The sequence below is a fragment of the Triticum dicoccoides genome, chromosome 6A, assembly GCF_002162155.2.
Source record: "Triticum dicoccoides isolate Atlit2015 ecotype Zavitan chromosome 6A, WEW_v2.0, whole genome shotgun sequence".
Taxonomy (NCBI): domain Eukaryota; kingdom Viridiplantae; phylum Streptophyta; class Magnoliopsida; order Poales; family Poaceae; genus Triticum; species Triticum dicoccoides.
In genome coordinates this window covers 614,613,099-614,627,313 of record NC_041390.1, presented here as the reverse complement: position 1 = coordinate 614,627,313, position 14,215 = coordinate 614,613,099, and the positions used below count along the sequence as shown (strand labels likewise).

Genomic DNA, 14,215 nt, shown 5'->3' with positions numbered 1-14,215 from the left:
TTGAAACCAAACATGGCACCCCTTATTCAGAGAATTCAAAAACTTAGATAAACTATTAGAAGTGCATGGATGAATCCGAATACATATGAACCCATTTTAAAAAACAAATTTCAAAATGCCCAAAAAGTTTCGGCCGGTCGCGTGTAGGTCGTCCGATTCGATTATTTTAATCCGTCTGATCGTCTACGCACATCGTTCCTTTCTTCTTCCTTTTTTGTACGCTGGTGGCCCACCAGCATCGCCCGGACGTCGCTTGTCCCATGCGCCATGGATGTTGCATGCTGTCACGTGGGTGGAGCCCATCAAAATGATGATTGTGACTTGTCTCTGCTATGTGCACACAATAGTTTCAATAAAAAATGTACGCAGAAGATCTGCGCCTATTGTTAAACTGTATTTGTATGTAGCATTGCAGCAAAAAGTGCATAACAAAAGCCTAAAAAACACAAATTAAAAAAAATCATATGTTTGTAACATAATTTCAGTACTTTTACAACGAAAAAAGAACGTATGTAGCATTGTGCAAAAAAAAGCTCACAACAAAAAAAAACTATGGAAGCAAAATTGTTATATGTTTTCTACATATTTTCTAGTATAAATTTACAACTAAAAAAGCACTCATGTAGCAGTTTGCTGGGCCATTGCAGCTTTCATGGAAGCGCGAGCCTCCAAGAAGCTTTTCCTATCGCCGGTTGAAGCCTTTTTCATATACAATTGAAGCATTTTTTTGTCAATGGTCGTAGCTTTTTCCATTGCAGTGTCCTGGTTGAATATTTTGCATCTACCGTTGAAGCTTTTTCTATCAACGGTTGAAGCTTTTTTTCGTTGCACGGTATCCTTGTTGAACCTTTTTCTGTCAACGTTTCCGGCCTTTTCTTTTTTCAGTGCCTGGTTGAAGCTTTTTTTATCTATGGTTGAAGCCTTTTCTGTCAATGGTTGCAGCACTGACTGACCCCCTAGATTCCGCCATCTCCGATTGAAACTTATTCATGATTGGTTGTGGTTGTAGCTTTGCGGGTTGCACAAAACTGGCTGTAGCACTCATGCAGCAAAAAGATAATGCTGATTCCAGCGAAAGATACTAGATATTTGTGGTTGTTGCGTCAGTGGGAGAGTAATTTTAGATGTGTGGGGACTGAGGTGAGATGAAGAAGCGATAAGGCCAGAGAAAAAGTAAGGAGAGAAAAAAAATGCATAGGAAGAGATCAGAAAATCGCTTGAGGGTGGGAAACGTTTCCCAAAATTCTAGGAAAAGGTGCATGCGGATATGTCCATATTCTAAAGTTTCACAGAAAAGCAACATTTTTTGGGCTGTGCAAGAAAGACAAAACATTGTGTCATCGAATACTATTTAGAAATAAAATTTATCTTTTTTACAGTGATGAAATAAAAAGAATTTTTTCATAGAACTTTGTGCAGCGGACATTTTTTTGCAAACATGTATGCGCGGAATTTTGTTCTATTTTTTTTGACATTTTAAATAAATTTTTAAAAAGTGAGTTTAGATGTACCTGGTTCAAGACGTGCCAACTCGCTAAACTATCTGCTTCTTTGCTTCTTTATTTGCCGTTCATCCTTAGATAAACTTGAAGTCAAAATGGGCTGCTCGCTGCTTATTCTCTTTTACAATGCTCTCATGGTTGCTGTTTGTGCCTTCATGCATCTCATAGATTTTTTGGGATACAGAGCACGAATCGGTCCATGTTCTTGGGCTCCCAACTTGGCCTAGAAAAGCAAAGCACCGTTTTCCAATTTTTTTTAGTTTCTGCATTTCGAACAGTTGTCAAGGCGGCACACCTTGTCACATTCACCAACTAACTTGTTTCCTCATGCCACGGTAAAATAACAAATATCGTCAAATTATTCGACCAAGCATTCTCCAGAACTGCAAGTTTTTTGTTCATGGCAACTGCATATTTGCAGCTCAGTTTGGCCTCTCAGCAATGCTTAGAAAAAAAATGGCAAACACGCACCAGTTCATCACAAGCTCACACTTAGCAACAGACTAATTAACATTCAAGCCAGACTTCTCAGGTGAATACTTGACACAACAGAGATAAATCCGATCAAAAGCTCTTTCAGGTTCAAACTGAACAAATCTTAGCAGCCAAACCACAGTGCAAAATCTTAAACCTAACAGACAATAATCCAGCAGCATTACATAATCCAGGAAACTCATCCTCAAGGGCCACAAGTAAACTAGAAGAAAAGAGGGACATGCTATCAAAAGCTTTGATCATCTAGCTGCTCCGGCGATCAGATCAGACGATGGCATTCGCGGCGCTGGCAATCCTGGGCCACAGGTCGGCGCACTCCTTCCCGATCGGTCCAGTGATGGCAGAACCTGCACAACCAATGGATGCTTGAATCAGTCAGGCTGTTCATCCAGCTATGATATAGTCAGAAGTTGCATGGAAATAACTACTGAAGCTAAATTTATTGATCTGCTTTAATCAGCTAGAAGCATTGCATCACATACAGCATGTATAATACAGATTCAATGATTGTAACTTCCAATTGCCTGTAATTGATGCAACATGCAGAGCAAAATTGAATCTACCAAGAACTGATTTATACCTTTCATCTCTCCCTTTGGGTTCACAATGACTCCAGCATTGTCTGCAAATATGACATAGAAACATTAGATTTGAATTTTGACAAAATCAGTCACTGTGATCCAACAACACTTGAATGGCCAAAGCATCAGAATGCAATATACGGAAAGCCTCAGACAGCTTCAGGACTAAACAATTCTCACATGAAAGGGGAAAAAGGCAGTGGTTTAAAGCATTCTCACATGGACGAAGAAAAGATGTCAACAGTTTATCAGCTGAGATGCTTATAACATGTGCCAAGGGGTAATTACATAATTCAACAGAAGATTGTACTATGTTCTTCTGGCCAATTTGCATGTGCTTCATTGTGACAAATGACCACAGTGAAGAGGTGTTCACTCTTCATGTGATAATAATGAAACAATGACATAGAATATGTACATGATGAATTAAATTTGCTTCCAGCAAGTACCAACAGGCAAGTGTAATTTCACAGAAATTCCATACAACATGTAAAGCAAGTGGTTTCAAAAAATTAAACAGTGGCAACTACCAGCTTAATAGACAGCAAACTCACTAGGCAGATTAAATAACTACAGTACACTAGCACAGAATGACCCATTCACAATAAGAACTCAGCCATACCTTCAAAGTACATGAAGACACCGTCCTTTCGGCGCCACGGCTTGCGCTGCCTGACGATGACAGCCGGCATGACCTTCTTCCTGAGGTCAGGCTTTCCCTTCTTGACAGTGGCCATAACCATGTCACCAACGCAGGCAGAAGGAAGCCTGTTGAGGCGCCCCTTGATTCCCTTCACGGAGATGATGTACAGGTTCTTGGCACCAGTGTTGTCAGCACAGTTGACAGTGGCTGCCACCGGCAGACCCAGCGACATCCGGAACTTGTTACCAGCAGAACCTCCGCGCCCTGCAGTTCAAGAACAAGCACACACAAGGAGATAGTTAGACAAAAGGATCACATATATCTACAGTGCACTAAACCAATAATCTAGAGATGCATGACAGCCACACACACGTTATGATTACACAGTATCATGATCGTTTCTTCAAAGTTAAACAAGGACCATATCTACTTACCGAGCCAAGATGAACACAAGCATCTGATAAAATTTACAACCATCTGTCCACTTGGGCAGAAACATGCAACTGTCCAAGGGTTCATCCAGCATCTAATACAATAACTCCCCAGCCGAGGAAAAATGGGAGGAAATCACCTTGCATAACAGCTCCTATACACTGAATAGAACATTTAACAGACTCATATTTCAAACAAAGAACTAATTTACCCCATGCGAGCTAACAAACATCTATCTAGCAACAAGCGTGCACACCATTTTTTGACCAGGAAAAGCTAGTCACAGGCAACTTACAAGGATTAGAGCGTCGCAGATATGTTCACTTCCAACCCCCTCTAAGGCCCTAAAGTGGATTTGAACAAGGGCAAGGCAACGATCCATCCCACATCAGTACAGCAAGCAACTACACGGGCCCAGCAGGTAGCAACCTCGCACCAACAATCAGCTGAGTAGATCCATTCCTAAACATCCTCTACAGCATATACACAACCACCGACGGATCTAAACCACCACCAAATTCGCACCAAGAACAGGAACAAATCGCGACTACTAGTAGCAAGAAAACAACACGCGTTCGGCCTCCAAATCGAGGCACACAACGCCGCGCGATCCATCCAGAACTACGCTACGAGACTGCCACGAGGAGGCCAAGCAAGATCATGCTGGGAAGAAATGGAGGAAGGGGGGAATTTTTCGCCGTACCTCGCTTCGACATCTTGGAAGAGGGGGTGGTACCCGGCGGCGGCGGAGGGGGAGGATGGGAGGCGATCCTCCCGCTTATATAGCGGCCGCGCCTAGGGCTTCGCGGCCGTTATGCACCCACACCCCTGTATCTCATCCCTAACTTCACCCGCGTCCTCGGGCAGGGGCTTTGTAAGCCATGACACGCAAATGTAGGATAGAACGGGGTGGTTTACGAAAAGGAGGGCGCGGAAGAAATTAGGGCTTTGGGTTTGGGGGCTGGTTTCTTGCCGATCCGTCCCTGAGGAAGCCGGAATTGCGAGGAAGGGGTCTGAGACTGAGGAGGAAATGGCGGCCATGGACGAGGTGCTCGCCCTGGTGCCGGGGTTCGTCGACATCCTCGTCCTCGCCGGCGGCCGCGCCTCCTCCGGTGCCGCCGCCACCTGGCGCCCCGGCGACGTCCAGAAGGCCCTCCGCTGGGCGCACTTCTTCGAGGAGGTAATACCACGCCCCGCGATCCCCCTCCCCCGCTCGACCGCGCTAGGTTTCGCCTCTTCCTGCCCCTCCACGCCATGGCGCTGGTTACCGTCTTCGATGTGCCGCACACGCAGTCCCAGCCCGTACTTGCCACCCGCAGGATTTGTGTGTTGCAGAATGCTGTATGTGAGGTGCCATGGCATGACCAATTTGTTCCTGCATTGTTGCGTTCAGGTCTTCAGGAACCTGCGTGAGTCCGGACAGTACGAGGATTCCGCCAGAGAGTTCGACGCGGCGCTCGCCGAGCTCGCCTCAAGCCCGGGTTTCCCCAAGGTGCTTCCCATGGACCGTTTCATGTATGAAATGTTTGTTATGATTATGTGGGTGCTGATGTTCTGCTTCGTGCCGTGCAGGGCCTTGCCGACATGCGATCGGAGACGCTCTCGGCGGCCACCGAGCTGGTCATAAAGCATTTTCTGAAAGCCGAAACAACGAGCGTGGAGAACATCCGTGCTCTTCTCGAAGCGGTCGTGGGGATGGATATCGATGTCATTGGTGCTGGTGGTGGGCGTGATGCGTGCCAGCAGTATGTGAAGTCGATCCTGAATATGTATCTGTCTGGTTTGACGCGGACCAAGAGTGGCGGCGATGTCGGAGTTCCCACCACTAGTTCTGATAGACTGTATGCAGAATCCTTGGTTGTGGGTCATTCGCAGATTCTGGTTAACCAGCTTCTGGAGCGGTTGGATTCAGCATCGTGTATTTCTCTGGCTGAGAGAGGACTGCGCACACTTCTGGACAGCGTGAAGAAGAACAGCTTCAGTGATCCAGGCAGCCCAGTGATCCCTAGGTACATAAGCCCTTAAACACACTCAGCTTCGGTATTGTGTTGTTTGTTTTCCATGGTAGCATGCTACAGTTTGAACTCACACGAAACTTCACGATGCAGAAAATCACAAACCATCGAGAATTTTCTTCGGTGGAAACAGTGGAGAGGGCGGTGTTTGTCATACTTACTTGATGAACGCACCGTTAGGATTGTGTCTGGATCTAGTTTTATCTTTAGTGCTCCCAAGGAGCAGTGGATGAAGGTGTTTGAACCATTAACAGTTTCTGCAGATTCTTGTCAGAGTGGCCTCGTTGAAGTCATGGTACATATTCTTGGCTTATCCTTTAATCACCTGCACTATTATGTACTCATTCTCTGCTAGAATATCAACAATATATGCATTTGTCTTTACAGGAGATATGCTTGCTGGGTTTGGTTTCAAGGCGATGGGACACATTGATAGAGAGCTTTGTGTCGCATATTTTTAGTTCCCTTCCTATATCCAAGCAGTATGCTGATCTGCACCAGTTGCTTCAGGGAACTTATCGGGGTGAATGCCCAGACAAGATTCGTAATTTGAAGGTTCTTTGTGTCTTTTATCTTATGTCTTGTTTGCAGCTCGCTTTTGCCCAGCATTTCTTGCAAACATCAGTTTTGGTGACAGCATTTTAAAATGAAGGAATCCTATCCCTGTAAACCAAGTGGGCAGCTATGCAAATTTAGGAAGAACCTCAAAAACAGTTACACCTCAATGACAAGTACTGTTAAGCACCATTGTGTCAACTATCTAGTGTCTCTAATAACCAGATGAAAGGAACACTAATAACCAGATGAAATCAAATCCGCAATACAGTTACTGAACCGTGCTTTGGCAGCTGACAAGAACTTGACATCGACCATTCATTGAAGAGAGCTGCCAAATTTCCAAAAAAGCGTCCTCAAAATTGAGTAATAGGCTACTGGCTGCCTGCTGCCTTTATTGGTTATGATTTATAAGGAGCATGCCTTTCAGGGCTTTCTCAGGAAGTAAAATATGTGATGTGGACATAATATATGTGAAATCTAGTATTTTTCTCTGCTGTCGATTTGTTGTTACCATCTTCCCTTTTGCACTGAAACCTCACAGTTTCTTGAAGCTGTTAGTATAACCATCTTGAAAGTTTCTTTAACCAAACCTTCCAACTCCAACAGGAAAATGACATTCTTGAGTATGCAAGGCAATCATTGGAAAGTGAACCGCACATATTATGGCTTCTGCCTCCAGTTCTTACTGCTGCAGCAATTCCGCCACGGTGAGCTTTTTGCTCTTTACCCTAAAGTGTGTCCCTGCTGATCTGTGTGATCATGTAAAAAGTTTAATATATGCATTGTATCTTGTAGGTCGAGCTTGTTTGAAATATACCTTGCTGAAATAGATAAGCAATTTGATGAAGCTGTTTTCACAGAACGGTATTACCAATAGCCAAGTATTTACTATAAGCTATGTTAAATTTCCAAGTTTTCGTACCAGTTCTCATCGTGAAAGTTTATTGCTTCAATTGCAGGAAATGTAATTGCAGAAGAGATGGAATAGAGCAACATGATAGCTGTAAGTAGTTTCATAGTTGTAACTACTCCGTTTCTCAAATTTCAAATCGAAAAACCACCCAGTGCTGCGAACTCTCTAAAAATACCTATTCTTTGTTTTAGGTGAGGTTGCCGAAAGGATTCAATGTCTCTACGCTTTCCATGTTCAGCAACCTCATCCAATGGTTTAGTAGCGGCGGTAGTTCAATACAATACAGGAAATTTGCAATGTGCGCTTCCACTCGAAGTAATTTATTTTCCAGGCTGGCTGCAGTAAATTACTTTGCATGTGTGATGATGGTGATATGATGAACGTTAAACAGCAGGAAATCAATACACTTTCTGCATGATAAAAAGTTGAAAACTGTTACTGATCAAAAGTCACTGCATATAAACTGGTCTAATACGAAGATTGAATAGGTTCTTTTTCCTCCTTTTCCGCCTTCCAAGTTGACAATCTATGATGAAATGCAACTATCTTCTTGTCCAACACATGTTCAATTTAGGTGATTAATTTGCATCGTATTTTTTCTTATCTTTTGTTCTCTTTTTTCTGGCCAATGAGACATGAGTCTTCTAGGGTGTTTGTTGGACAATCGTAGTTTGACTGATGTCTGCTAAATCATTTTTATATTTATTTTGAAGATACAAACCAGTCTCTTTAATCTAGCCTGGTCGGCTGGTAGTATCATGGCAGACAAATCCCATTAGGAAAAAAAGAAGACCAACCAAAGCACTCCTTATCTTGATCTACATAAGGTGTCCACTCTTTAAAAGGTTGAACTTTGACCATAAACTTGTTGTACAATACAGTCTTCATAGTTACAAATTCACAACGATAGGAAAATCTTTTAAAGTACGAATGACATGTCAATTTTGTATGACATGATCCACATATTGTAGATCTAATTGCGGTCAAAGTGTAAATCATGGAATTAAATCAACAGCGGGACTGCATTTTTTTCCTCTGATGAAGTTACTGAAGAAAATTATTTTCCAATTTGCATCTAACCAATACGCAGCTAACATTTTCTTCCCTATTATTTTGCCTGTTAGTGCTTCTAGACTCCACCTGCACCAGGTCAGAACTCTAAAGCATGATTAATAAATTATTTACGAAGTGCTGTATTCCAGCTGTTCCTATTCATACAAAATGAGAAGATGCATATTTTTGGATAAGGTAATTTAGAAAGAGACGTTGTCATGCCAGCTTCTAAACAACCTTCTGTTACATGCCAAATTGGGTTTGTCAACTCCAAAGCACCTAGTTGCCAAAAAGATACTCCATGATTGCAAGCTTATTGTTTTATGGAATATTGCTTCATCCACATGGTTTAGAGCCAAGCATGAGGCCTGGGCAAGATAGCTCTACCATGTCCCGAAACTGCTTTTATGTAACCGTGTCAGTTCTTTTTTACAAGCTCCTAACTGATCGGTGTAATAGGTTAATTCACAACTTCTGTATTTCGGTCAGACCAAACTGGCAGCTGTATATCTGTTGCCATAGTTCCCCTTGCAGTGTATATCTATGTTCTGCCTTGTAAAGCTTTAATTTTTTCTAATCAATCTACCTCTGGGTGGTTGATGCATACAACAAGTCAATAGCTGGCAGGTTTTAAAAATATCCATTACACAGGAAGTAACTCCATGTGGTCCCCATTCTTAAAATAAAATGGAGTCAGTTTAAAATATTGGTGGACTATCTGCTTGATGGTTATAGAACTTTAGATACATTTAGCAGATTCAGGGTCCCCCTCTAGAGCCATAGCCCCACCTACCCTCCCCTATGCACACAACGAATTGAACTCCTTTCCATTCTTAGCCCCTGAATTGATCCTAGTAACACATCTTTGCTTAAAACTTTAATCCCTGTTCTTCTATGATCCCGTTCTCCAAAGAAACAAGTAAGTATCAACATCGATTCAAGTAATTCTGTAACAGCAACGCAGAATCTGCATTAAGTTGCTCTTTTTTTGCAACTCTTTTGTCTGATTTCTCTCTCAGATTAGTTATTTGTTTCCCCTTCAAAGAAAAAGATGATTTAGTTCTTGGTTCTTCTATTACATCAATTATGTTCCTTCTGGAAACTGCTGCAATAGTCGGGGCTTGTTCTATTCAGTTCTTGGATACTTCTTTGCTTTTTATATTTTATGTTTAAGAAGGGATTGAATCTGCAAATCATATTGCACATGTGTCTCAATCCTTTGCAGTTTGTTCCTGTTACTTCTTGATTACACAATCTTTAGTTTACTCGCAGTCTCTAGAAGTATAACTGGCAATTACCAATGTGCGATTCACATCATAATTCCGGTGTTCAACTATGATTTTCTTTACTAAGAGGCATAATCTGCTTGATATTCACAATTTTAAGAACCTCACTGATTTGCTATTTGGGGGTTTATAGTAATAATTTTCTATTGTCTTGCATATATGTAGAAGACAAATTCTCGCTAGTCAGTGACCTGGGAAAATAAGACGCTCCAATTATCTCAACGATTGAACAAGGCCAGAAAAATATTTCTTCACTGTTTTCCTTTCCAAGTTAGAATCCGATTGGCCCTTACACTTCTCCAATGATATGACAGAAGATCTATTTTAATGGGCTGAGGTGGATCATCCAAGGGGTAATGCACACAGCCATACATCAATAATGAGTCAGTTTCACAATGGAGAAGTTCCTCGGTTTCTTTCATCAGATATTAATCTAGTACCAGTACTCTCTGAAGTCACAGTCCCTAGTTTTTCAGAGTATAGGACATCTTACATTGAAAGGGATATGAGCTGTAGTTCTATCACCTCATTCGATACCCTATGCCAGCCATATATGTCAGCTTCCAATTTCACTTCAGATCTTCGTATCAACAATGGACCACCTAAAGGGAAACTGTCTTTTGGATCACATGTTATTGCAATATCTGGTTGTGATACTTCACTGCCATCAGCACATTCATCATACATGGCTAATCCAAATTATTTAAGGATGGTCTATCCCAAAGTATCTGAGGGAATAAACTTGGGTCAAGAACCACTCCCAGGAGTATTTGGATATCCAGCAACCATTGATATTTCTGATCAACGAAATGTGATTGTCAGCCAACAAAGCCAAGACATCATTACAATTGATCATATTACCCACCTTGCAAAGCAAAAAGAGTGGTACTCATCTGGGAGTTCAGAGCATTTTCTGGGAAGTTCAGGTTCTGGTGGATCTGTGCTTAAGGTATCCATCTCATTTGACTCTTTTTCTGCTCGTGATTTGCTCTAATTATTCTAGGAGTTTTCAGTGTCTTCTCTTTTCCATTTGGGAGAACACTCCACCTTCTTGCAGCTCCAGATGCAACCTTTTTCAGATAATATTGTTGAAGTTTGTCCCACATGCTTAATGAAGTTACCACCTCATTTGCAGGCAGCTGATGCAAGTACAACACCTTCAAATTATGCATATTTTCATGGGCAGAAAAACGGTTCGAGTTCTTTCAACGTGGATGAACTTTGCAGTGACAATTTACCTTCTTCAGACACTACTCCAACCAAGTCAAGGATGCGCTGGACGCCTGAGCTCCATGAGAAGTTTGTTGACGCTGTTGACAAGCTTGGTGGAAGTGAAAGTATGATCACTGATGCTTTCTTACGCTTTTTTAAATGGAGTTTTTCTTACGCTTTATTTTCTGCTAATCGTGCTTTGCTCACTGATGAAATTGTATGGGGCAATGTATGCTTTTAAACCGGAAATATTAACATGTTTCTGACTGTACAGTCATGTCGGTATTTGTTGTACTCCCTCTGTTCATTTTTGTAAGACGTTTCAGACATTTAAGACAACACCCAAAACAGTTTAATTTCAGCTGTCTAAAATGTCTTACAAAAATGAACAGAGGGAGTAGCTTTTTTGCTAAACATTTTCCATGTATCTAAGCCCTCTTTCTGCAGAAGCAACTCCAAAAGCAGTCCAGAAAGTTATGAAGGTTGAAGGGCTAACTATATACCATGTAAAAAGCCATCTACAGGTCTACATTTGTTCATTCTGAGTTTTCAGTGAGTTTTTTTTATTTCTTCTGTATTTTCCTGATGGCCGCGGGTTACTCTTTTGCAGAAGTATCGTACAGTTCGCCATCAATCTGAATCGTCTGATGGTTTGTGTGTTTCTCTATGTCGCACCGCTGGTTTAATGTCACCATTGCAAAACATACAAGGACTATTATATTGTAGTGAATTACTCCCTCTGTCCCATAATATAAGAACGTTTTTGACACTACACTAGTGTCAAAAACGTTCTTATATTTTGGGACGGAGGGAGTAGGATACTTCAGTAGACTTGTTACTTTAACGTTATCATTGTTCTTGCTTTTTTACATTATGTTATTTATGTGCAGCCTGTAGTCAAATTTAAAGAAAATTGTTGAAATGTAGGATTTTATGCTTACTTTTATTTTCTGTACTTTAGCAGGCACTTCAGCAGAGAGAAGCAACCACATGGATGAAGTTTGCTCCCAGAACATGAAGTGAGATAATCATTACCTGATATACCCTTGCTTTTATTACTATTGTAAAGACTGTCTTGACGTAAATTTATATCTTTGCTTTTATTACTCTTGTAAAGACTGTCTTGACGTAAATTTATGTTGTATATATGTACCACCTGTGCACCAACCTGGAAGATATGTATGCCATCAGTAACCTATTTTAGGTTCAGACGTACAGTATTTCAAAGGCATCCATAAAATGGCTCAGTGCCCAGTCCACAGTAAAGTTGTGTCTGTGCGAGTTCCAGAGTTCTAATTATTCACTTTACACTTGGTGCAGACACATGGAGGCCAGTGAAGGGCTAAGAACTCAGATTGGCTTGCAGAAGCAACTTCATGCACAGCTTGAGGTATGCATATTCTCCTTGTAACTGGCAAGAACAGACGTGTGAACTTCCATCTATTTTAGTAATTTGGGTTCTCTTTTATTTTTCCCCCCTCTTCACAGCTCCAAAGAAAGATGCAGCTGCAAGTAGAAGAACACAGCAAGTACCTGGAGATGGTGATCGCGAGGCAGGGCGAGAGCCTAAAACAGCTCGGCGCGCTACCGAGGTTCCAGCATTCAAACACGCAGTCTGTGGATCACAAGGAAGCATACAGAGAACAAACAGCAGACGCTGATTCAGCGGAAGAGAACCATCCGGAAAAGGAATGAATGCACATCATTTACTCGGAATCGCAAACAAAATGAGCTGATTAGATCGAAAGAGTAGCTCAGAAAGTCAGGATCATAGCCTAATCTAATTGCTGTCTCAGGTGATCTTTTTCAGGCACTGTAATTATTGTGGGCTGACTTTGGTACACAGATTTTTGATTTGGAGCGCCGAACATTTATTTCTTCATACCAAACTATGGTCACATTTTAGTTTACATATGTTTCGTCGATGGCAGCACCGCCATACATGGCGGGCCTGTTTTTCACCTTTGATTTGATGGTGCTCACTGGTTAGGAAGCTTTGTTGTATTTACCTCTCTACAGCTCCTAACATCTCCCTGTACTGCAAACCTGTCATGGATGATATTGCCATTATTGTCACAGCTTAGCATCTAGGCTGCTGCTCACGGGGTGCCTGTCTGGAACGCATGAATTTAACATGGAACGGCTGCACAGGAGTGCTTTATTTCGATGCTACTTGATCCAGCACAAGGTGCAGTGTGATGTGATTTATACATATGTTACAGACACATATTGGACACAGAGATGAGGCAAGCTTGGGCATAGCAGGTCGTGTCGCTGGAGATGGGTCCATCCCATCAAGCCGCCTGGAAGGCCTGGGCAAACTGCAGCCACACGGGGCTCTTCTTCAGCTCCTGGCACGCGCCGGCGAGCATCGCCCTAACTGGCTCCGCCGTCCCGGTGGAGTAGAGGTTGCCCCGCAGCCCGCCCTGGATCTGCTCAAAGATGAAACATACAGCGTGAAACACAGTTGTAGATCACACCTTGTTAGCAGTTGCAGAAGCAGAGATGGCAGCGAGCGAGCGTTTGAGCTTACTCTTGTGACGACGGTGGCGAGGTCCGGCGTCTGCGCGGCGGCGCCGCCATGGAGCGTCGTCGTCGTCATCCCGGCCGGCCGCGCCTCCTCCGCGACGAGGATCTCGGCCGTCATGGCTCCCGCGTCCTGGCCCGGCACCGCGGCGCCCCGGAGGCCGGCGTAGGGGAGCGCGGAGTGGCACGCCGCGCAGTCGCTCTGCATGAACACCTTGGCCCCGCGCTGCGCCCTGCGGGTCCATCACAACCAGCAACCATCAACCCCCACGAGATGTTCAGAAGAAGAGTTCAGTGAGTGCTGGTGGCTGGTGTGACGTGCTTACGCGTCGCTCGGCCACGGGTAGACCGGGCACGCGACCCCCGTCGGCGAGGCCGCCATTGGAACACCTCACCTGAGCTCCGGCGAAAGTGTGTCTGTGTGTGGCCACCGGCGTGGTTGGAGGTGGATATGTCTGTGATTATGCGCTGCTGCTGCGCGGCTCACTCTCTGCAGATAAATGTGGTGTGGTGAGTGGGTCGTGGGGACGGTGGGAGTGTGGCGGAGCTCGTTGGGCTCTGGATTGGGATGACGTGGAAGCACACTGAAGAAGCCGCCTTTCTGCCGGGGCAATGGAGCCCGTTTCCCTCTTGCCAAGGCGGGCTTAGAGCATCTCCAGCCACGTCTCCAACAGGTTCTTTCTAGACGTTTTTGTTGCGCCAGCGCCGAAAAAACGGCCCAGTCGCGTCCCTAGACGCCGAAAAACGCCGGCTCGGGCCTTTTTTCCGCCCGGCGATCACAGGCCGAACCCGGCGCATTAGGGACAGTTGGGGGCTCCGACGCAAGGGAAAAGCGCGGCTGACCCACGCTATCAGGGGAAAAGTCAAGGTTTTCTTCCCTGATTCGCCTCCCACCCCCGCGCCCTCGGCCGCCAGTAGCTATATCCCGGCGCCGCCCGCCGCCTTTCACCACTAGATAGCCATTCCACGCCGGAAAAATAGCAAAGCTTCGCCGCAGCA

General features: G+C 43.8%; 3 protein-coding genes across 9 annotated transcripts; 1 reads left to right on the top strand and 2 right to left on the bottom strand.

Annotated features, from left to right (window-relative positions):
• Positions 1-1,998: 1,998 nt before the first annotated feature.
• LOC119318489 (60S ribosomal protein L23) lies at positions 1,999-4,484 on the bottom strand. Its single transcript, XM_037593058.1, has 4 exons — positions 4,357-4,484; positions 3,201-3,485; positions 2,578-2,619; positions 1,999-2,344 (listed from the first exon to the last, which is right to left on the bottom strand). Exons 1-4 carry the CDS (start codon positions 4,367-4,369, stop codon positions 2,262-2,264), a joined length of 423 nt encoding a protein of 140 aa, XP_037448955.1. The 5' UTR covers positions 4,370-4,484; the 3' UTR covers positions 1,999-2,261.
• Positions 4,485-4,642: 158 nt separating this feature from the next.
• On the top strand, positions 4,643-12,600 carry LOC119318487 (protein PHOSPHATE STARVATION RESPONSE 1-like). Of its 7 annotated transcripts, none has more exons than XR_005154133.1 (10): positions 4,643-4,833; positions 5,047-5,145; positions 5,226-5,662; positions 5,762-5,963; positions 6,056-6,223; positions 6,833-6,933; positions 7,022-7,090; positions 7,186-7,229; positions 7,331-7,454; positions 9,644-10,170. XR_005154133.1 is itself a non-coding variant. In XM_037593050.1 (10 exons), the coding sequence occupies exons 1-9, from the start codon at positions 4,684-4,686 to the stop codon at positions 7,396-7,398; spliced, it is 1,338 nt and encodes a 445-aa protein (XP_037448947.1). In that variant the 5' UTR covers positions 4,643-4,683; the 3' UTR covers positions 7,399-7,437; positions 9,644-10,170. The 7 variants fall into 7 exon arrangements, 6 of the variants coding, with proteins under 6 accessions (XP_037448947.1, XP_037448948.1, XP_037448952.1 ...); XM_037593050.1 differs by having other exon boundaries at positions 7,331-7,437; XM_037593051.1 differs by lacking the exon at positions 7,331-7,454.
• Positions 12,601-12,818: 218 nt separating this feature from the next.
• LOC119318488 lies at positions 12,819-13,758 on the bottom strand. Its single transcript, XM_037593056.1, has 3 exons — positions 13,543-13,758; positions 13,224-13,449; positions 12,819-13,122 (listed from the first exon to the last, which is right to left on the bottom strand). Exons 1-3 carry the CDS (start codon positions 13,596-13,598, stop codon positions 12,985-12,987), a joined length of 420 nt encoding a protein of 139 aa, XP_037448953.1. The 5' UTR covers positions 13,599-13,758; the 3' UTR covers positions 12,819-12,984.
• Between the last annotated feature and the right edge of the window lie 457 nt (positions 13,759-14,215).